Source organism: Nyctereutes procyonoides, unplaced genomic scaffold (genome assembly GCF_905146905.1).
Source record: "Nyctereutes procyonoides isolate TBG_1078 unplaced genomic scaffold, NYPRO_anot_genome, whole genome shotgun sequence".
NCBI lineage: Eukaryota > Metazoa > Chordata > Mammalia > Carnivora > Canidae > Nyctereutes > Nyctereutes procyonoides.
The window spans coordinates 20798550-20820060 of NW_026575047.1; the positions used below are offsets into that span (position 1 = coordinate 20798550).

Consider the following 21511-nt stretch of genomic DNA (forward strand, 5'->3'; position numbering starts at 1 on the left):
AGACTTCAGTGTGGTGCATACACTTTGTTCGTGTCATTAATTCAATGCATATCTATTAGGCACCTACTGTGTGCCATTATGAACAAGGTGGTCTGTCTTATGACAATTTGGAGAAGGTCCCCAGGCTAAGGAAGAAAAGAATTGCTTGTCAGATGGTTGTACTGTGCATTCATAGATTATGATTAGCAACAGCCAGGGAGTTGGCATGGCAACGTTTCCCCACAAACTGCTAGGCAGTGTTCTTAAAATAGGTTCGCCAGAGGTGTGGCAGCAGTGGAGACACGCAGAGGCGGTGTGGTCTGATGGCTCTGCAGACCACTATAGGCTGCACTGCTACCTGTGTGCTCAGAGTGGCCAGGCCACTCCCCTTCCCAAGCAGACCAGTGGTACAGTAATTAAATCTGGAAGCATCCATTGTGGGAACTAGAGACTTGATTTGGTATTAAATACCACTGGCTTTCCCCATTTTACAGGTGAGGTGAGGAAACTGGAGCCCAGAGGGGTGCAATGGCATACCCATGGTCACACAGTCACTTGATTGCTGATGTGACTGAATCTGGTTGGGACTTTATGGAGGATTCTCCAACCATGCTATGATGCATGCTCTTCTGATTCGGAATTCTAGATGTGAGCCTGATGCAATTCATTTCCTAATGGATTACAATCCATATGGCATCACTTAGCAACATGTATTAGGTCAAGGCATTCTTTCCTTTTGTGTAGAATCCATGCCTGTGTTTCTCCCTGGGGAAGCCTTGAATCTCAAGATGTCACGGAAGCTCATCTACTTCTTGGTCAGGCTGAGATGACTGTGGTTTAAGTCCCTCCCTCCCCAGCCTTCCTTACCCTAGTTTCCCAATGTGAAAATCAAGCAGCGATGTTGATCAAAAGTTTATAAGCTGCTTTGCGAGGAGATTATTGTATGAGTTCCTGACCTCTCATTGCAGAGGAGGATGAGGAAGCCAAAGTCTTTAAAAGATGAGTTCCTTTTTTCCATTTGTGTTAGTCAGTAATTTACCTAGCAAACTTTATAAACTTGAGAAGATTTCTTTTCCCCCTTTCAGGCTGGTGAGTTGCTTTTAAGAGATTCACAACTCTTGTTTAATTCCAGGGTGAAATTCCAGGACTGGAATGTGAAACTTTTTGAGCACTGTCAACTTCTGAGAATAGGGTGCTAGACATTTGTGACATGTTTTAGATACTCCACCTTTCTTCATGCAGACAGTGCCTTGCAGTGGAAAGGGCTCCTGGGCTGGGAGCAGGGAGGTGGTGGGGGGGAGGCTGTAGCATGAGTTCTTTGTAGGCCATAAAGATTGTACTAGGTAGTGGTAATTCTTTGCCATGGTTGCATGTTAGACTCACCTGCAGAACTCTTTAAATGCTCAATGCACAGGCCTCTCTCCAGGTCATGAAATCAGCTTGTCTTGGGTGGGACCTAGGCAGGGATCTTTAGAAAGGCCTCTGGTGATTCTAATGGGTGGCCTGAATGGAGATGGGGTGAAGTATCAGACCCTCCCTTTCAGTTCTCCCACGTTCCTGGGTTAATTAAATTCCAACATGCCCCTGGGGATGTCTTTTATGTTAGATATATATTTATTTTTGTTCCTCGCTAGGAAAGAAATGTGTACTCCAGAGTTGTAAGGAAACTTCTCATCTTTGGAATATTTCTGACCATGAGTTGGCTTTGTAAGTTCACCTTTAGAGGGCCTCTTAAGCAGCTAATGATCCTTTTGAAAATGAAATGTGTGGTGCTACAGCATTCAGCTCCACTGTAGCAGAACCTAATGCTGAGCTCTTGGTGGCTGATCACAGCACACTGACATGGAAGCTCACAGAACACAGTCGGGTGATGCAATAGGCACTGAAAATGAACCTCGCGCACATAGTTGCTTACATCCCAAAATCTTCCAGAAATATTTCAAATCCACCACTATATATAGATTTATCAGTTGCGTAAGCAAATAGAAGCTGATTTCTATTCAGCATTTGTGCCCATGGCCAACTGTGTTCCTACCTGGCTTTGAAATAAATTCTTTGGGAATTCTTGATGCCTTAAGGAGGTAGAAAAGGAAGACTCCTGGGAGGTGGTCATATATTTAGTCCTCTTCCCTGTTTGAGAAGAATTTCTAGAAAAAGAGTGTGTGTCTTGGACCAAAACCTGTTTTTAAGAAGTTGGTAGGCTTAGAATGGAAGGATTGAGTTTTCTTTATCCCATTTGATCTTCCCCAAATCCTACTCTGGTTTCAGCCAGCATAGCTCCCATCCAAACCTGACTTTTGCACCCATGGTACAAATGTATTACAGAGTCATAGAAAGACTAACAGGAATATCAATAGGATCAAAATAGGTTTGCTCCAACACAATTATTTTTTTGTCTTTGAAAAATATCATCAGGCTATGTCCAAAGGTAGATTGATAATACCTCTATATGATGGTACAACAAAGGAAGAGAAACATAAATTAATGGGATTGTTACGTATGCCTGAAATTTTGATATCAACTTTGTATTAATGTTTTCTTGTGTAAGGTAAAGTAAATAACACAATGTTTGTGAATATGACATTGAACGTGATGGGGGACAAATGTGTATTCAGTGATGTTAGAACCACTAACTTAGACTTTTCACTGGGGTGAAGACAAGCCTGCCTCTAATAGAGATCACAGAATGAGTTATGGGCCAGACACACTGGGTTTGGACCGTAACTCTGCCTCCAACTGGTTGTACAAGCTTGGATAGTGTACTTACCTCTGTAAATCTCAGTGTCTTCCATGGAAATGACAGAGAAGGTGTGAGCCTTGATGAGATAGCAGGTCTTCTCTAAAGCACCTGCACATGTTAGTGCTCTGTAGATATTGAGGACCTTTCTTTGCCTGTCTGGATATGCCCAGATGCATTGCAGTGTAATGGTTGGGCATGTGCCACCAATCTGAGTTGGGTGACTCCGTTGGATCCCAAAGTTCAGGTTTGCACAACCAACTTTTGATAATGACGTAGAGAAGGAACCTGGGTGTCCCTGGCAAAGGTGATGAACAAGGCTTGTGAATTGATTTTGGCAGAACCCCTCCTGGTCTCCTCAGTCTTTCAGGTTGACTCCTGGGAGGGTAGGGTATCATGTGAAAGCCGTGAAGCCCAGATGGTAGTTTGGAAATTGCACACTTTCCCACTGGGTCTCAAATGTATAATACTTCTACACCTTGCTGTTGCTTGAACATTAAAGGAAATTTATATTATATATGGTCATTAATGAACAGAAGGGTCAGAATTTTGGCAGTCAGAGTTCTGTCCCTCCCCTCAGTTAGAAGCAGAGGTTCACATGGGAGCGATGTGGCAACAGGAGCAGAGCCCCCTTCCCTTTGGATGCTCTTCAGCAGGACTCTCCCTTGCACCCAGGAGCAGTGGCTCTCCCCCAGCTCCTGCCTTCAGTGAATGAACAGAGTGTGCTCAGTCCCTGGAAATGCTCATCGGATTCCCGATCAGTTGCAAATCAGGCTCAAAACTCCCTTCTTGGGTTTTCAAGATTTGTAATGATTGTTCAATCTTGTGTAAACTAGGCTGGCATTTTCTCTTGTTACCAAGATGTATTTTTCTATGTTAGTTAAATGTATAATTTGTGTAATTTTGTACATTAAAATGTATGCTTTTTTCACAATTAAAGTTTTTTTTCTCCCTTTTGAATGTCTAACTTACTGATGGTTTATTACAAAACGTTGCAGACCTTGACACAATATGAAAAGGCAATGAATCCAAGAATCTTGATTTTAGGTGAGCAGTAGTGAGCTCAAATCCACTTTGCACAAATAATGAAGTGACTTCCTTTATGGCCCTTTATTGCCTGTATTAGTTTACTGTTGTTGCTGTAACAAGTTACCACCAACCTAGTGGCTCAAAACAATATTAAAGCTCTGGAGATTAGAAGTTTGAATTGAGCTTCAGACTGAAAGGTCTTGTCAGGGCCGTAATCCTTCAGGAGGCTCCCAGGAGAATTCACTTCCTTGCCTTTTCCAGCTCCTAGAAGCTTCCTGCATTCTTATGCTCTCATCCTCTATCTTGAAAACCAACATTGTAGCATCAAATCTCTCTCTGACTCTGACACCGGCTTCTGTTGTCACATCTTCTCTAACTCTGATTCTCCTGCCTCCCTCTTTTCACTTATAAGGATGCTTGTGATTATATTAAGCCAAACTGGATGATCCAGGATACTTTCCCCCGTCACAAGATCCCAAACTTTACCACATCTGCAAATTCCCTTTTCCTTTTTGCCACGTAAGATAACATATACACACATCCCAGCGATTAGGAGATGGTCACTGAGACTGGGCTATTAGTCTGCCTACCAGAATCACCTATGAACTGCTTTGGAGACTGCTGGGGAAAAGCAGAGATTTCAGAATCAAACAGGCCTGAAGTCGAACCATTTTTCTGCTACTTTATGGCCACATAACTTTAGGCAGCTTGTTTAACTTCTTGGAACCTCGTTTCTTATACACAAACCGATTGCAATAACCCATTACTTGCCTTACAGATTCAGACCTAACAATAAACTACGATTCCCTTTCCCTTATTTTTTGGAAGGCATTCTTTTTATAACTGATGCTTTTTAAAAATATATTTTTGTTTGTTTGTTTGCCCAAAAAAGGGCCCTGATGCAGAACGTGCATTGGAACCAAGTGGCCTCTCCTGTTCGCTCCCTGCTGCCATGTGACATGGCCCTCTCTGTTCTCTGCCATTACCCTGGAAGGCTTCATGGCCTGACAGCATGAGCTCCTGGCTTGTCCTTCACCAAATGTCATGGTTTAATTCACTTGTGAGCACTCCTTCCCTGGAGGACTGAAAGCAATCAGAGGACAGGATGGAGAAGGTCATAGCCATCCTCTGGCCCGAATGCAGTTTGCTCAGGTTTTCTGGGCTTTCCTCTGCTGGCCTCCGCCAAATCCTGCTCCCTTGGGCTCCCTGCAGGCTGGTGGGTGCATTTCCTGACTTAAGCCCCCAGCTTTGTTTCTGGCTTCCCTTTCTTTGCTACCCTTGGGTTATGACCTTGAACAAGGGGATGCTGTAGGAAGTACTCAGAAAAACCTGAGCTGAGCTCCAGCATGATCACCTCCTGGCAGATAACTGGAGCTGTAAGTTTAAAGTATGTACCCCTCAGCAGTGAAGACTGAATATGGAGATGGTGTTGTCTGCCACATGGGACTGCTGAGAGAAACCGTGGCATATAAAGTGACACGTAAAGCAGAGTGTAGTATGTAGAGATGGATAGCGTGTGCAAAGACCCTTATGTACACATGGCAGGAATTCCATAAAAATCAGAACCCCCTCCCTTGTCTTTAGGGAAACAGAGGAGTCCTGAGAAGTAACATAAAGCCTGTGACATACAGTAGGTGCACAAATGTATATTGGATGAAGTCTGAATGATTAGTTACCCCAGGTTGCAGGGAAGACAGGATTCTAAGTAAAAAATCTGGACTCTTCTGACAATCACAGACCTTTTTCTTTATCTCTCCTCTTCCAAAGGGACTTCTTCAGCCACACTTCTTGAGTGTAGAGTATAGATTAAGATGTAGACTCTGGGACAAGACTACTGTGTTTAAATCATCAGCAGCATCACTTACCAGCTGTGACCCTGGGCAATTACCTAGATCTCTGAGCCTTAGTTTTCTCATCTGTAAAATGAAGCTAAAATGGTATCTATGTCAAAGGTTGCTGTGACGCCTAAAAAGAGTTACTATACGTACAGTGCCCACAGTGGTCCTTGGAATGTAGTAAATCTCTGTAAATGGCAACTCTGCTTTTCCTTTCTTGCTTCTGCACAAAGGTGACTCTTTCCCTCCTTCTTCCCCATGATACTCCCTCCTAGTCTTGACAATTGTCTAGCCCTTTCTCACAGCAGAAAAGGATTTCTTGGAAAGCAGTGGGATTTCCATCACCAGTGGTATTTAAGCAAAGCCGGGGAGATGAGCTCCTAAAAATGTTGAAAGCAGATTCAGTCATAGAGGATTGACCTCAAGAGTTCTGTCTAACTCAGATTCTTGGATTCTCTGCTGTTTCTATGGGTTTAGTTACTATGAATATTTGTGGAGCTTTTGAAGTCTAGGTGGTCTTAAACATGAAATTTCCTAGCCTGAGATATCCTTGGAATAGTATTTCCCAGGACAGATAGAAGTTTTCATTGAAAACACTTGCAATGAAGCCTAGAGTTCTCCAGAGCACAAGAGGAGTATTTGTGACAGAAATCTGTGCAGGATGTTCAAGGACAAAGGAGTAGGGAGGCCAGGATGGAGGATGGGGTGGATAGAAGAGAGAGAGAGAGTTTGTGTGTGTGTGTGTGTGTGGGGGGGTTCTTACGTTCTTTATGGCCAGTACTCTCTCCCCTACTATGATATACGCTTCTTGAAGGAAGGAGCTTTATAAATATTCATCACTATGTTCCCAGCACAGGAAAGGGACTTGCTAAATGCCCACCGAGCTCCAAGCCTGGCCAAACAGCAATAAGATCTGAGGCACTAGGTATCTGTTTCACTGCTCCTCTCTTGTTTCCTCATCTGCTCAGTGGGTGGTTTGTTCTAGGGTTGCAAGACAGAAATACAGAGACGTATCAGCTACTCTGAAGTCAGTATCCCTGGAGTTATCAGCCTATGTGTTCCAGCAGTCACAAGAACGAAAATGTGAATCTGGCTGTCTGTCTGGGACCCCAGAACTGGGGAAAGGCCTGGTGCTGAAGGGACAGCTCTCAGGATGGGGAGGGGTGAGGGTGAGGGTGCAAGGCCAGGCACTCAGGCTCCCTTCTGCGGTCCCCACCGAGTCCCAGGTGCCGCCTGTCTGGACTCTCTGGCAGAGAAGGTCGGCAGCTGGTGATTCCATCCATCCAGAAAGAGCAGCTGGAGTTTCCATATCCCCGGAGACTCTTAGGACCCTCTGCCTGGTAATAATCATGGAGAAATGAGGGATGGTGTCTAGAGGAGGCACATGGAGCCTGGCCTTGAAAGAAGGATTGAGGGGAGCCCCAGAAGAATGACCCCAGGCACCCATGTCTTTCACCTGGCCCAAGTCAGAGGAAGCCTGGGACCCTCGACTCCAAGCTGCCAGCACATCAAGGGTATGCTGTACCAGGGGCCGTGGGAGGTGACCCTAGAAAGAGAAATATTCCTGTCTGGTGACTGACAAGTGTGTACCTATGTGTTCATCTATCTCTGTGTGTTTTTCTCTGGAGAGTTCCTATTTAAGCTTCAGAGTCTCCTGATTTCCGTGTGCATTTCCATGTGGGTATCCTGACTGGGTTTGCCAGTGCATCCGTGTGGAGTCACCCTGTGAGTTTGCCTTTGATAGGAGTGTGTGACAATCTCTTTGTTGTGTGAGTGTTGTAGGAGCGAGCACGGTGTGTGTGTGTGTGTGTGTGTGTGTGTGTGTGTGTGTGTGTGAGTCATTCGTTGGCGTGCAGGGGTGTATTTCTCTTGTCTGCCTGAGTGACTGTGGTCCTGGCATGTCCCTCTTGCCTTGCTGTCTCATCTTTCCCAGCGCTCAGCACGCCGGGTACATCGTACATGTGTTTGTTTCCTCCCTCCTCAGAATGTCAGCTCCCAGAGGGCAGGACTTGGTGTCATTGTGTTCACAGCACTGTCCCCAGTACCCACAGCGTGCTGGGCACCAGCGGGCGCTCAATATAACACGGTTGACTGAATGGTTGCTGCGTGCAGTGTGTGAGTGTTTCTCCGGTTGTGCGATTAATCTCGGTGTGATGCTGGATTGGTGGGGTTGGGGGGACTAGGAGAACTTCTGGCGTGGGTGTGTGTAATTGGCTCATGATACATACAAGCTTGTACGTGTGTGCAGAAGTGTCTACTATGTGACTGAATGAGCCTGCGTGTGCCTGGGAAGCCTGGGGGTAATCGACTCCGTGTGCGCGTGTGTGCGCGCGCTGGCTAGCACGTTGGTGCATTTCTCACGTGTGTCACGGCGTATTTGGTGTGCTGGTGCGAACCTGAACCCGTGCGTGCCTGGGGATGTGTGTGCGCGCACTCGAGGCTCGCACTCCTCGCCCTCCGCGCGCCCCGCGCGCCCCGCGCTCGGCCTGGGGGCGGGGAGCGGGGGCGGGGCGAGGGCACTGCGGCTCGGCTGCCCGCCCCCGGCGCTGCGGCTCCGGCGCGTCACCGGCCCGGCCCGGCCCGCCCGCCCCGCCCCGCCCCGCCCCGCCCCCCGGTCCTTTGTAGCCGGCCGCCCAGCGCGCTCGCAGCCGCCCGGAGGCCCCGCCCCGGCCCCGCCCCGCGCGCCCCGCCCCGCGCGCCCCGCCCCGCCCCGCCCCGCCCGCCCCGCCCCTCCCCGGGCCGCAGTCGCGCCTGGGCCGCCGCGGGCCCGCAGCGAGCGCGGAGCGCGGAGCGCGGCGCACGGCGGTGGCCAGGCCGCGGCGGCGGGCGGCGGGCGGCGGGCGGCGGGCGGCGGGCATGGCGGACCGGCGGCGCGCGTGGAACACGGAGGACGACCTGCCCGTGTACCTGGCGCGGCCGGGCAGCGCGGCGCAGACCCCGCGCCAGAAGTACGGCGGCATGTTCGCGGCGGTGGAGGGCGCCTACGAGAACAAGACCATCGACTTCGACGCCTACAGCGTGGGCCGCCGCGGCTCGGCGCGCACACCTCGCAGCGCGGGCCGGCCCGACGCCGTGGGGCTGCCGGGGCCCGGCGGCAGCGAAGACACGGCCAGCGACGGGAGCGAGCTCTCGGGCTCGGCAGTCAGCTCGCCGGGCGAGCGCGAGGAGCGGCCGCCCGCGCTGCGCATCCGTTGCCCCGCGCCCCGCGACCTGCCGCTCGGCCGGGACAATGGCCAGGTACCCCAGGGCGCGCGCCGACCGGACGGGGGGGCGGGACCCTCGGGGCAGCGGGGCGTGGAGCCGCCGCAGCCCAGCGCCCGGGCCGCTGCGCCCGGGCCGGGCCGCTGCCCTCGGGCTCGAGAGGGCCGCGGAAGGCCCCTCCCCCACTCCATCCCACTGGAGGCCCGGAGCGGTGCTACCCTTTGGTCGGGCTTGGTCAGCCCAGCCCGGGAGACTCCAGAGGGTCCTTCGCGATCCAGCCCCCCTGCTGCTCTTCTGCAGAAAGGGGGAGCAAGGCTCTGAGCAGGAAAGTAAGTTGGCCACAGCTGCCACATGGAGCCTTCACAGCGAGGGGACCTCTGGGGTGAAGTTTGATCCAAGGATCCCCGTTCTTTGCCTTTCGAAAAGAAGGGGAACTGCTTTCCGCATTAGTCCGTTCATTTATTCACGCACTCATTAGTGATTATAGAGGCCCCTGCGGTGTACCAGGCTCTGGGAAAGGTTCAGTGAACCGCCTGTGGTCACACAGGTTAATGCTCAAAGAAGCCTTTCCTGTGTGCTCCCTCTGTGCTTTCTGGGGGAGAGATTTGCTTAAAGATTTGGATGGGTCGGGCACATAGAACTAGAACCTGCTATCCCCAGGCACCGACATTTTCAGGGGATGCTGCTGAGTCGCACAGCACGACGCCAGTGGGCTCCCTTCACAGAGCAAGTTGGAGGCAGAGCGGAGACTTGAACCCGGCTCTCCAGCTTCCTAGACTTGGAGGTTTTTACCCTCCGAAAGTGAAGGGGCGTCAGAGAGAGGGAATGCCAGGCCGTGGGCCCTACGGCTCTTCTCCCTTAAGCTAGAGGTCGCCAGGGAATTGGACGAAGATGGATGGGTAGACAGCACAGCTTTGGGATGTGTGCGTAAGGGTCGGGGCCAGATGCTAGGACAACGGAAGTTGGAGCACTTGAGGACCAGCGAGCTGTCAGCTTAGCCCAGAACTCGAAGTCTGAGCACTGCTCAGGTTCCAGCCCCCCCCCCCCAGTACACGCTGGGGTCCCGACTTAGCACGCTGGCCCCACCCCAGGCCAGGGTGGGCGATAGATTCATGGTGAGAATCAAATCAGTTAATGCCGGTACGCAGTGAGCAATAAATGTTCGTTGTTGGATTTTACTATCATTTTTTATTACCCCTTCTCCCCTTAAATACTATGAGAGGCATAAAGTGAGCGGGAGGAAGCAGAGCTCGATCCAGATGGAAATCTGGGAGGGCTTCCTGGAGGAGTGGGGGGCTGGGCCGGCCTGCGGCTGCTTGGACGCAGTACGGGATCTCCGGCTCCCATCCTCGGGCTCCCGGCCTTCCGCCCCGGGAGCTCGGGAACTCTCCGTGGTCCTGAAGTCGGCGCCCTGAGAGGGGGGAGGTCTACACTGATGGCGGTGGGGGTGGGGGGAGGCCAAGGGAGGGGGCTATCGGGAGTCATCTCCTTGTCCCTACCCCTTCTTATTCTCCCTTGACCACTTGCTTCCCTCGTGGTCGACCCTGTTTGGGGTTCAGGCTTCTGAGCCCGAGCGGGAGACTTCAGGGCTGCGGATCCAGATGCCGGGGTCGGTACCGGTAACCCCTGTTTCCAGCCGAGGCCCTTTGCCCTCTCGAACCTCAGCTTCTCCACCTGTGAAATGGGGATGGCATTTTCCTCCCAGCCACCCACAAGGCGTGGTGGAGGATCAGGGAGGCGAGAGCGCTTTGTGCACGTCGGGAAGCTGTCTGGAAGTGCGTCCCTGACGGAGCTACGGCCAGCGGCCCCGGAGCCAGCATCGCCCCCGGCTCTGCCTGCGACGGCTCCGCAGCCGCGCCTAGGCACTTGGGGGCCGTGGTCGCTTCACCTCTTCCACTCTTTCCTCTCCCCTTCTGGCCCTCTCTTCCCTTTCTCCATGGCTTCCCGGGGACTGGACAAAAGGCGGCGCCTGCGGCGCGCCTAGGGCTCCGGAAGCCCTGGAGGTTTGGGACTGCGGACACGAGGGGCTCACGGTCTCCCAAGGGGAAGCCTTTTACTTTCTGCGGACCAAGCGGCCACGGGGCTCGGGTTCCGGGGCGGGCTTCGCGGCTCCAGAGCTTTGCAGAGGGCACGGGGCCGGGGGTGGGGTGGGGGCGGGAGCGGGGGTCCTCCCCCCGCCCAGAAAGCTCTCTCCCGGTGAGGGAGGAGGAGTTTCTGCGGCGCAGGCGCAGCCTTTGCTGAGGCCGGAGGCCCAGCGACTGCGGCGCTTTGTACCCGGGAAGTCTGCATGGGAGCAGCGATCTGTGTGGCCAATCGCGGGCCGGTGCCCCTCCCCCGATACGCACGTGGTCTTGTCCCCAGCTCTGGAGCTTTCCTGCCCAGACTGACCCCCGGGGACGTCCTGGTGCGGAACCCAGGACTTAACCACGCTGAGGAAGGGAATGGGGGCGGCATGGGACCCGAGACTTGCAAATTCCGGTCATCGACGAGGATTTAAGACCCAGCTCAGCCCCCAGAGGCCAGGTTGAATGAACGAGTGCAGGAGAATGAGCTCTAGATAAGGGGTGCGGGAGGAACCTGGCTTCCAGGAACTGTTCTGATTGTAGCTAACATACTTTGCACCTGAGATACCATTTTATTTCTGTAAGCCCCAACCAGTATACCCACCAGTAAGTATAAAGGAGGATATTATGGCCCCTAGGGCCCCTGGAATCCTAAATTGCTTCTCTTTTGCGAACCTACAAACCTATTTCAAGCCCAAAGCATCTCTGGCCTCCCGTCCTGGTCAGGGTGACTGGCCTCTAGGTGGCTGTGGAGGTAAGGACCTCAGGCCTCAGTTTGCAGAGTGGGGTTCCTCACCACCCCTAGGACACCCTCCCCCTGGGTGGCAATTTGAAAGTAAAGAAGATGGATCTTTTAAAAGATACTGTGAGTTTGTATTTTGCAGGCAGAAAGTGAATGGCAGAGAAGGTTGTTAACATGTTATTCTGTCTGGAGATTTGGGGCGCCTTCCAGGATTGGGGGGCTTGCTAGGACTCCCCCTTCCCCCGTTCCCTCTTTTCTCCTTTCCTGTCTAGAAGTTTATCAAGCTATGCCCTGGCCTCCTGACCCCTCTCCCTAGAGCAACATATGGGTGGGGGTGCTGGGGCTGTGGTCCACTATACACTGGGAGGCAGGGCATCCTATTCTGTTGTCCCCCAGCCTGTCCTGGGGTCTGTGGGGACCTTAGTGCCAGTGGTCTGGCCCTCCAAACCATCACTGGTGGGCAAGACTGTGGGGGTGACTTGGTCCCCCCCGTCCTCCCCCTCACCAGCCAGGCTGTTGTGTGATGAGACCCTGCAGCAGGGGGTAGAGCGGGTCAGCCATTCATTAGGTTAGGGCCTTGCCTCTCCCATCCCTGCACTCTCATCCCTAACTGCCTGGCAGTAAGACTGCTGAGCCCTCGCGGAAGCTGGTTCAACGATGGCAGTGGGGAGGTGGCGGGAAAGGCTTTCTGGGGAGGCCGCTGACGAGGGGTCGGGGAGATGGGTAACCTTTTGTTTGGGGTTAGATGTTAAGGAAGACGGTACAGCTTGAATAAAGGCTCGGAGTCCTCGGAGATGGAAAAGCGCTTGGTGCGTTCAGGGCGTGTGCACAGCGGACGGACCAGCGGACGAACGGAGGCCGCGGCGAGAGCGGCCGGAGGGGCCGGCCCCGCGCCCGCCCCGCGCCTGCCTCGCGCCCGCCCCGCGCCCGCCCCGCGCCCGCCCCGCGCTCGCTCCGCGCCGCGCAGCTGTGGCGGGGAGGCCCGCAGATGCGGTGCTGCGCACCTGTGGCGCTGCGGCGGGCCCTGCTGCGCCGCGCAGGGCCGTCTCCCGCATTTCAAAGCACCCTGAGAACCGGACCTTCCCAATCGCGAGAGCGCGGCCGGGGCGCAGCCCAGGGCGTGCGCGCGGGGCGGGGGTCGGCGGGGCTGGGCGGCGCGGGGGGCGGGGGGCGGAGTGGGGGGATCGGAAGGGAAGAGCTTCCTGGTTCGAGCCGAGAGGGGCGAATCGGGCTCGGCTCCGCGCCGCCGGGAGGAGCTGTCTGTAGCCCCCTCCTCCCGCCCTCGCCTCTCCCTCCTCCTCCCGCCCTCCGCACCGAGCCGGGAGGTGCTGCAGCCGGAGCGGCGGCGGCGGGCCGAGCACCGGGGCGGCGGGCGTGCGGGCAGCCGTGGGCGCCGAGGCTGCGTCCCTCTCTGCTGTCCTCCCGGGCCTTTGCCACCGCGCCCGCGGGGAGCGGGGCCGGCGGAGAGTCGGGCCGAGCGAACCACCGCCCCACGGGTCCGCCGGCCGGGCCGAGGGCGCCAGCGGGGCCATGTCTTACCAAGGCAAGAAGAGCATTCCGCACATCACGGTGAGCCGGGCCCCCGCCCCGCCCCGCCCCCGCCCCGCCGTTCTTTGTGGGGGGGGGTCGCCGCGGGGGTCGGGATCCGCGGGGGGACGGCGGGGGCGGCCCCCGAGGCTTCCTGCGTGGCGGCGGGTGGGGCGGGGCTGGCCTCGGCTCTGCGGCCCCCTCCCCCCAGCCTCTGGGGACAATGGTGGCGATGGGGGGAGCCCCGCAAGGCTAGGCGGGGCCGGAGCCTCGGGCCCCTCTCCCCGCGGGCTCGCCGCCCCCACCCCACCCCACCCCACCCCACCCCCACCCACGGGAAGTGCAGGAGGATGGCGTGGAGCGGGAGGATGCGGAGCTGAACAAAAGAGGGAGGGGCGCGGGGGGCCGGACCCCTCCCTCGGGCCCGGGAGCGCGGATGGGGCGGGGAGTGCCGAGCGTCCTGCGCCTGGCCTCCGCCCGGTCCGGCCCCGGCACCTCGCAGCCGAGTTCCTCCCCTGCGGGAGGAAGGGAAAATGCGGTCCTCCGCCGCCCGCTCCCCGCCCACGCCGATGGAGTGGAAGTCTGGACCTAGGGACTGCGCCATCATGGAGCGCCCCTCCCATCTCTCACCGCAGCTAAAAATAAACCTACTGGGGTGGCCTTGGCAGCTGTGGCCCCAGAAGGGTTAACGCTGGGGGGTAGGAGGGTGGGGGGGGGCTGAGCCGTCCGTCGTCCCTGGGTGTGGCCGGAAACAAAGGATCCCTGCTTTGTCTCGGTGGGGAGCTGAGGCCTGAGGGCGCAGCGATGGGGAGACCTGGCCTCCACCCCATTCCCGCCCTGGCACCCGAGTTGAGCCAAACCCGTCCTGAAGGATGTGGCTCACAGGCGCTAGGGAAGCCTCTGGGCCTTTGGTGGCCGGTGCTGGAGTGGGCAGGTGCTGGGAGGTGGGATTCTGGGTGTGCCCTAATTCTCCAGCATGGCACCTGAGGTTTGAGGACAGGAGACCCAGCATACTTATTTATCCAGAATCCTGGCTTTGGGAGCCCCAAGGGAGCCCCATGCCTTCCCATGGGAAGGCAGCCCTGGGTGGGGGAGGGAGCTGACGTTTCCCAGTTGCCTGCCCAGTCTATGGTAAATCCTCTTTTGAGTCTTCATAGTAAATCCTTTGAAGGAAGCATTGTCTACCTCCCAGAGGCTGGAGCACTGGCTGGGGCGTAAGTGAGAGGCAGGTTGAGACAGAGCTCCCCTACCCCCCACCCATGCGCCTCCTCTCCAACTGTGGGCTGAGTCTTCCCTTGGGAAACCCCTCCTGGGCCCAGCTTCAGGTCTTGCCAGCAGACCTTTGGTGAGGTCCTGTCTCGAGGTGTGACCCCTGAGGGTAGAGACCATCTCTAACCCATCTGTAATCCCTGCCTTCTGAGATGTGAGGGTATGAGTGACCAGTCCTAGAACACTCTGGTTGCCTAAGAATCAACAGAAGAGGTGTGGTTGCCCCAGGTAAGGCAGTGCAGGAGGAAAGTGGGTTTTGTTTGAGCAGGTCCCTGCCTTGTGACTCTCTCACCTTGCCCCCTCAGGGGAACCAGGGCAAGTGATGGGAGTGGGGGTGATGCAGTGACTGATGAGTCTGGAGCCTTGGGTCCCATTGTGGCTGTGGCCCATGGCACCTGTGTCCCCCTCTCAGGACCCCAGTTTCCAAGAAGGCGATTTGGCCCAGTGGTGTTTGAGGCAGATGTGTAAGAATGGTGTCCCAGACTTGAACAGCTGTCAGTGTCAACAGACATAGCAGCCACCCTGCCCTCCTGCTGTGACCCTCTGGAACCGAGATGGCTGCCCAGGCTTTTGCACCAAATGGATCTGGGTGCTCATCCTCCCTCTGCCACCTCCTAGCCTCTGTGCTCTGATATCCCCAGTGGGCCAACACTGGCCGATTCCCAGGACCAACGAACATCCAAGAGGACTCTGGCAAAGCACTTAGTGTGTGTTAGGTGCGTAATAAGGGCAGTAGAACTGGTGGCTGACTCTGCTGCTTTAGTCTTTGCGCGAAGCCAGTAGTCAACCTGTGTGTAAAAGAGAACCAAATGGAGTGGCTGTAGCAGCTTCAATAGCATGGACAAGTGGGGATGAGATGCTGAAAAGTATACTTAATTCCTGGGAAGGAGGCTCTTGAGCATTTGTGTTTCATTTGGTCCACATAAGCCCACTCCACCCAGAAAAATTTGTGGTTTAAAGAAACAGCAAAACAGAAAGGATGGATTGGATTAAGCTCCTTTGTAGGACCCTCAGCTTCCTGGGGGATCTTTTGTTGATAATGTACATGTCGTGACAGGAACCAGAGTGCCATTACATGTGTGGAAGGGTGCTGTGGCTTTCCAAATGCTGCACCCTTTGTTTGTGTGACAGTGCTCATCTGGTAAGGTCATAATAAGCACTGCTCTGTGCTGGGCACTGTGCTGGCTGCTAGGGAAAGTTGGAATGAAGTGGGTTTGTGCGTTCCTTCCCAGAGTTTGACAAAGATCAACATTTCTGCCTGAAGTTGCATCCAAGTGTGGGAGGTATCCTAAGAGGACACATAGGAGGCTGGTGGAAAGTAGAGCAGGGACACCCACCCCAGTCCTGGAGGGAGGTTGGGGAGGAGGGGAGGTTCTGTGTGAGTGGAGCGGCCCAGAGGCAAATGAGTGTGGGGTGGTGGAGAAACTGAAGGCAAGTCAGCATTATGGGAACCCAACCTCTGCTTCCAAATGTGGCTGCTCTGTGCAATGAGAACAATCCTGGATGGTTTTGGTAGCCATGGTGTGCTTGGCCTGTGGAGAGACTTTGGGGGTTGAAAAGAACCAAGATACAACTCTCAGCGCATCTCCACCTGCTCAGTGTTGGGTCACTCTGTGCCCCTGTGAGCCTCAGCGTTGTCAGAACAATCAGGATAAGGTCCCAGATCCCAGAGCATCCGGAGATAGGGCAGAGGGTACTTGAGCAGAAGAGAAGGGACATTCCAGGCGGGGCATGGCTGAGTTAGGAAAATATCCCACCCGTGTTGACTGTGATGGGGCAACTTTCCTTCCATTTTCCACCTCGGCCTTCTTGTGAGATAAGAGAGTACCCGACAGAGAGGAGGGAAAAAGCAGAAACACTTAGCTTCGGCCCCTGAGGATTGTTTAAAATATTTACAAAGCACTCTTTCATGTGTGGCTTTTTAAAAAATTAATGGCACAGCCAGGGATTAATTTAGCTAAAGCTGTTTCTGGAGCCCACTGCAGTGGTAAAGTGTTAGAACATCCTGGGCGTGGCTCTGAGCAAACAAAGGCACATGGCTTCCTGGCCCTGCAGAAGCTCTAGGCTCCCAGCAGAGCCACCGGAGGGGGAGGTCTGCTCAGTTGTGGGAGGAGACCAGAGCATCCACCACAGTGGCGAAGCAATATTATTATTAAAAGTAGGACCTCACAAGTACCGATCATTTGTGGGTTTGAAGGCTGTTACAGCATTTGACATGACCTCTGTGATCTCTCACTTGGTTTACAGAGCAGTCCTATGAGGGAGACAGGCTAGTGATATCATGCTTGTTCCCCAAAGAGTAAGCGAAGGTTCACAGAGACTTCAGTAGCACGTAAAAGTTCTTGCAGTGGCCTGTGAAGGAAGGAAGAGCCAGATGCAAGCAGAGCGGGTAGGAGGGCTGGTCTGCCTGTGATGAAAATTACTATCTGATTGAAATCTGTGTGCATCTGTGTGCGAGCATGTGTTCCATCAAACAGTGAAGCTGAGCAGGGAAGAAAGATCCGTAAGTGTAACTCATATCAGACTCACGTAGTCTCTAATGTGCAAATATGCAAAACACATGTGAGGCCTGTTACACTTCTTCCCGAGGATGACATTCAGTTTATTTACCAGCCTCCGCCCCGTTTTTTACACAAAGGGTTTGAGATGCCCTCAGTAATTTGTCACGCACATAGTGAAATCATGTGGTATACCAGAGCTGAGGATTGAGGAAGAGCTGGGAATAGACCAGCCAGTGTTTCAGGTCACCAGAGGTGTGCAGCTGGATGTCTGCTACTGATTCAGAGCATCTGTCATCCAGGGCAGAGAAGCAAACACCCTCAGTTATGTCAAGTTTATGACCAGAGAGGGGGAAGTGGGCCATATTCCTAGGGGAAAAATTATTTTGTTTAAATTCTTTTTTTAAAATTTTTTAAAGATTTTATTTATTTATTCATGAGAGACACAGAGAGAGGCAGAGACACAGGCAAAGGGAGAAGCAGGCTCCCTATTGGGAGCCTGATGCAGGACTCGATCCCAGGACCCCGGGATCAGGCCCTGAGCTGAAGGCAGATGCTCAACCACTGAGCCACCCAGGTGCCCCTAAATTAAATTCTTAAAAAACATTTCAGAGAGGGTAATCATGATAGTTATGAGGACTTCTTCTAAAACCTAGCTATGCTAACTTAGCCCTGCATGTCTCTTTCTCGTGGTGAACTTGGCCAAGACTGAATATATGGAACACACGTGACAGGACATATGTGAATGTGCCTGGCACATTGCAGTGGCTGACAGATGATCGTTTCTTTCTCCAATCCAGGCTCCCTCTTTGAGGATACGAAAACTCAGAATGGCAGGTGAGCAGGCACGTGTTCACCACGTCTCTGTTCTGTTCTTGGAACAGTGCAAGGTGTGATGGCAGCTAAAAATACATATTTCATGATCTGTGACCTTAACAAGCTTACCGCCTAAGGGACAAAGTATACACACAGCAATTAAGAATGACAGAGCACAGGTGTTAGAGGGGCTTGGGGAGGGGACTAGTGTTGGTGGATGCTCTAGGAGGTGGCTTCCTGGGACTTAGGGGGGGCAGCACGAGCTAGATGCTGAAGGATTTGATTGGTGGAAACATGGGAAGAGCTTGCAAGGCAGGTAGAACAGCCTATACAAGACTTGGGCTGGGGGATGAATATGGTCAGAATATGAATATAGTTAGAAGCAGATGGATCAAGTGGTGAGGAACGTGAAATAAATGGGAAGGGGTGCAGGTATGGGAGGATTCTGTAACACTTTGGAAGCTGGGTAGAATGTACCCACTGTGATGGAAATAGCATATGGTTCTAAGTCCGGCTCAAATGCCAGTAGGATATTTGATCTAAGGCAAGTCACTTCCTTTCCCTGGGCTTCAGATTCCTATTCTTTTCTTTTTTAAAGATTGTATTTATTTGAGGGGAGGGGGAGAGAGCATAGAGAGAGAGAGAGAGAGAGAGAGAGAGCATGCATAAGCAGGGGGAGGAGCAGACTGCCCTGAGAACGGAGTCCAGCATGGGGCTCAACTTCATGACCCTCCTGAGATCATGACCTGAACCGAAACTGAGATTCAAAAAAAAAAAAAAAAAAAAAAAAAAGAAAGAAACAGATTCAGATTTCAGATGCTAAACCAGCTAAGCCACCCAGGTACCCCTGGATTCCTTTTCTTTATAGAGTTGGAGTAGGTGATTAATTCCAAGTTTAGGACCCTCTGAGTTTATTTTGGGTGGGCAATAGGAAGCCACTGGAAGTTTGTGAGCTAGGAGGCTGGTATGATAAAGGCAGCATGTAAGAGTGTGGATTCTGAAACCAGATAATTTGGGTTTGGGTTCTAGCTGTTCCACTGACTAGCTGTGTACTTTGGGCAAGTGTCTTATTCTGTCTATGCACCAATTTTCCCTTGTAAAATGGGATTAATAATGTTGCATAGTATTTTTTTTATTGAGAATTAAATAACTTACTGTGTGTAAAATGCTTAGACTAGTGCCTGCACATGGTATATCCTCTATAGGTTAGTTACTATTATTCTTATTGTGGGAAGACGTATTAGTCAGCTTTGTTCTGTAGCAAACAACCACCAAGTCTGGTTTTCAACACATTGAATTCTTGTTCACGCTATATGAGGGCTTTGGATTGGCTGTAGCTTTACCTCGGTGCTGGTGAACAATGGGTCTGTTCTTTGTATTTCTTCACTTTGAGACTCAGGCAGAAGGAGTAGAAGAGGGAGGCACAAGAGATTGGTAGCAACCTGAAATGCCTTTAAGAACTTGTGCTCGGGATCCCTGGGTGGCGCAGCGGTTTAGCGCCTGCCTTTGGCCCAGGGCGCGATCCTGAAGACCCAGGATCGAATCCCACGTCGGGCTCCCGGTGCATGGAGCCTGCTTCTCCCTCTGCCTATGTCTCTGCCTCTCTCTCTCTCTCATTCTGTGTGACTATCATAAAAAAAAAAAAAAGAACTTGTGCTCAGTTATGGCTTATAGTCACATGGCCAAAGCAAGTCACAGGATCCAGACCTAAATCAATGGAAAGAAGCCTGATGATGAACTTTCTTAAGGAGATGTGAAGATTAAGTGTGAAAGTTATGAAAAAAATTATGCCATGTAAGAGTTACTAATACCTGTTAGGGCCAAGATGAGGTATTCTGGAAGTGTATGAGGTGAGTTTGGAATAAAAGGTTTGCACTGGTTCATAGGTTGAATTAAGTTGGGAATGAGCACCAAGCTGAGCTGTCTCAGTGGGCAGTTGGAACTCCAGATTGGTACAGGGGTGGGGGTTGAGAGCCAAGGGCCAGATATGGAGATTAGGAAGCACTAGTAGAAGATATGAAATGTGAGATATTCAGGCAACCAGTGGTTCTCAGCCCATGTGCTGTGAGCAGACTGGTGTATTAAAAAAAATCCTCTGCAGATGTGCTGCTAAATTTTGATCAGCATTTAAAGTTTATATTTTTTTGCAACCAAATCTACAAATTGTCCTAGTAACATGTATCAAGTGGAATCCTAGGCACTCACAACAAGCAGGGAGGTATTGAATGAGTCTAATTTGTGTGTGTGTGTGAATCAAAGGAGGTTCCTGCCCTTGGAAGAAAGCATCAAGAGGACTTTGCCCTTGAGCATATAAAAGGACAGGGTCAGGGCAGTGGACAGTTCCCTGGTACTGAAGTGTAAGCAGGGGAGCTATTGAAGCCGTCCTGAGATAGGCAGTCACGCCCTAGTAGGGATGGCATGTGAATGAATGCTGACTGTCTTAGTGTTGTGTAGGTCTTTAATTACTTTAAGAACGGTGCAGTTTTTTATACTGTTTGAACATGTGTTCTGAACACAGGTTGAGATCCCTGACCCTGGAGAGATGCAATAATGAAATCCTAACTTTGCTCTGAGAAAAGACAACTCTGAATTGGTGTTGTTGGCTTTAGGAGGAGTGGGATCCAGGGTGTTTCATAGAAACACTGGTCTACAAAACTAAAGCAAGCAAGTAAAAGGTAGAAAGTTATGGCTGTGGACATATGAAGCTGCTGCTCCTCACTTCCTTGGGCCTGTGCTGGGCACCTGGAACATTCTCCCTGACCAGGCTTACCCTCTCTGGCCCTTTGCTCTTGTATAAACTGTGCCCACTCTCCATGGAGGATCTTCCCCCCAGGAGCTGAGGAATGTGGGAACACTCCCACGTCAGTGACTTTGGTTTGTCTATTTGATTAAACCCTGGAAGGCTGGAACAGCATCTCATTCTCTTTGGCATCTCAGGAGTGCACTTGCACACTGGTGACTCACGGAGGGGCCTCATACTGTGTGGGCAGATGAATGAAACCAGGTTGCAAACGGTGTTGCTTTGCTGAGTGAGGTTTTAGCCACTCCTGCATTTGACTTTCCTTAACAAATATCCTATCTGTGTATTTAGTATTTAGGTAGTTACCATCCAGAAGATGATGAGGGAGGCGTGAAGGGTTTTTGGAGCTCAAAAAAACAAAGGGCCTCCCAAGTGGTACTTTGTCAGCAGGGAGAGAACAGAGCTGATTTATTAATGGGATTCATTGCATTTCCCACTGAAAAGCAAGATTTTACAATAAGGGCCATCTGTATCAGTTGGAGCATTATAGCACACATATCCCCTAGGCCTTGAGTGAATAATGACTTGCGGTCAGTTCCATGCCTCAGTGGGTCTGATACAGAATTGTATAGGACAAACAGGTAGCTGTTTTAGATTTTGTACCTGTTCCCAAATTATGCTGCCCTGTATTTTGTACCATACCATAACCCTTAGGGCTGAAGTCCTAATAATATCTCAGCAAATATTTGATTTATACAACCTTAAAGTCAAAAGGAACCTTTGAAGTTACGCAAAATGTTCAGTGTTTGTATAGTTAAGAACGCAGGAAGTAGTGTCTGTTGCTTCTCCCTGACACCCCCATCTCTAGTGTAGGAATTCAAATTCTCCTTGCATACCTCTAATGACAGGGAGATCACTACTTTATTCAGCAGCTTGCTTTATTCTTGGGTGTTGTTGGAAACCTCTTGTGTGTGTGGACTGACAGTCTGTCTCTTGCTCTACTTGCCCCCAGAGTTTTCAAAGGTCTCCTTTTCTTCCATATGGACATTCTTGGAGGCTCCAGAAGGCATTTCTT

General features: G+C 52.3%; 1 protein-coding gene across 3 annotated transcripts in view; it reads left to right on the forward strand.

Moving 5' to 3' along the window:
* Window positions 1–8436: 8436 nt before the first annotated feature.
* Window positions 8437–21511, forward strand: part of CRMP1 (collapsin response mediator protein 1) — a 73882-nt gene continuing 60807 nt past the window's right edge. For 2 of the 3 annotated variants that reach the window (XM_055326237.1, XM_055326238.1), the window contains exon 1: window positions 12935–13155. In XM_055326237.1, coding sequence (XP_055182212.1) covers window positions 13117–13155 — 39 coding nt within the window. In that variant the 5' untranslated portion in view covers window positions 12935–13116. Of the gene's footprint in view, window positions 8818–12934; window positions 13156–21511 lie in introns of those variants that run through there. The other variant, XM_055326236.1, reaches the window with a different exon arrangement.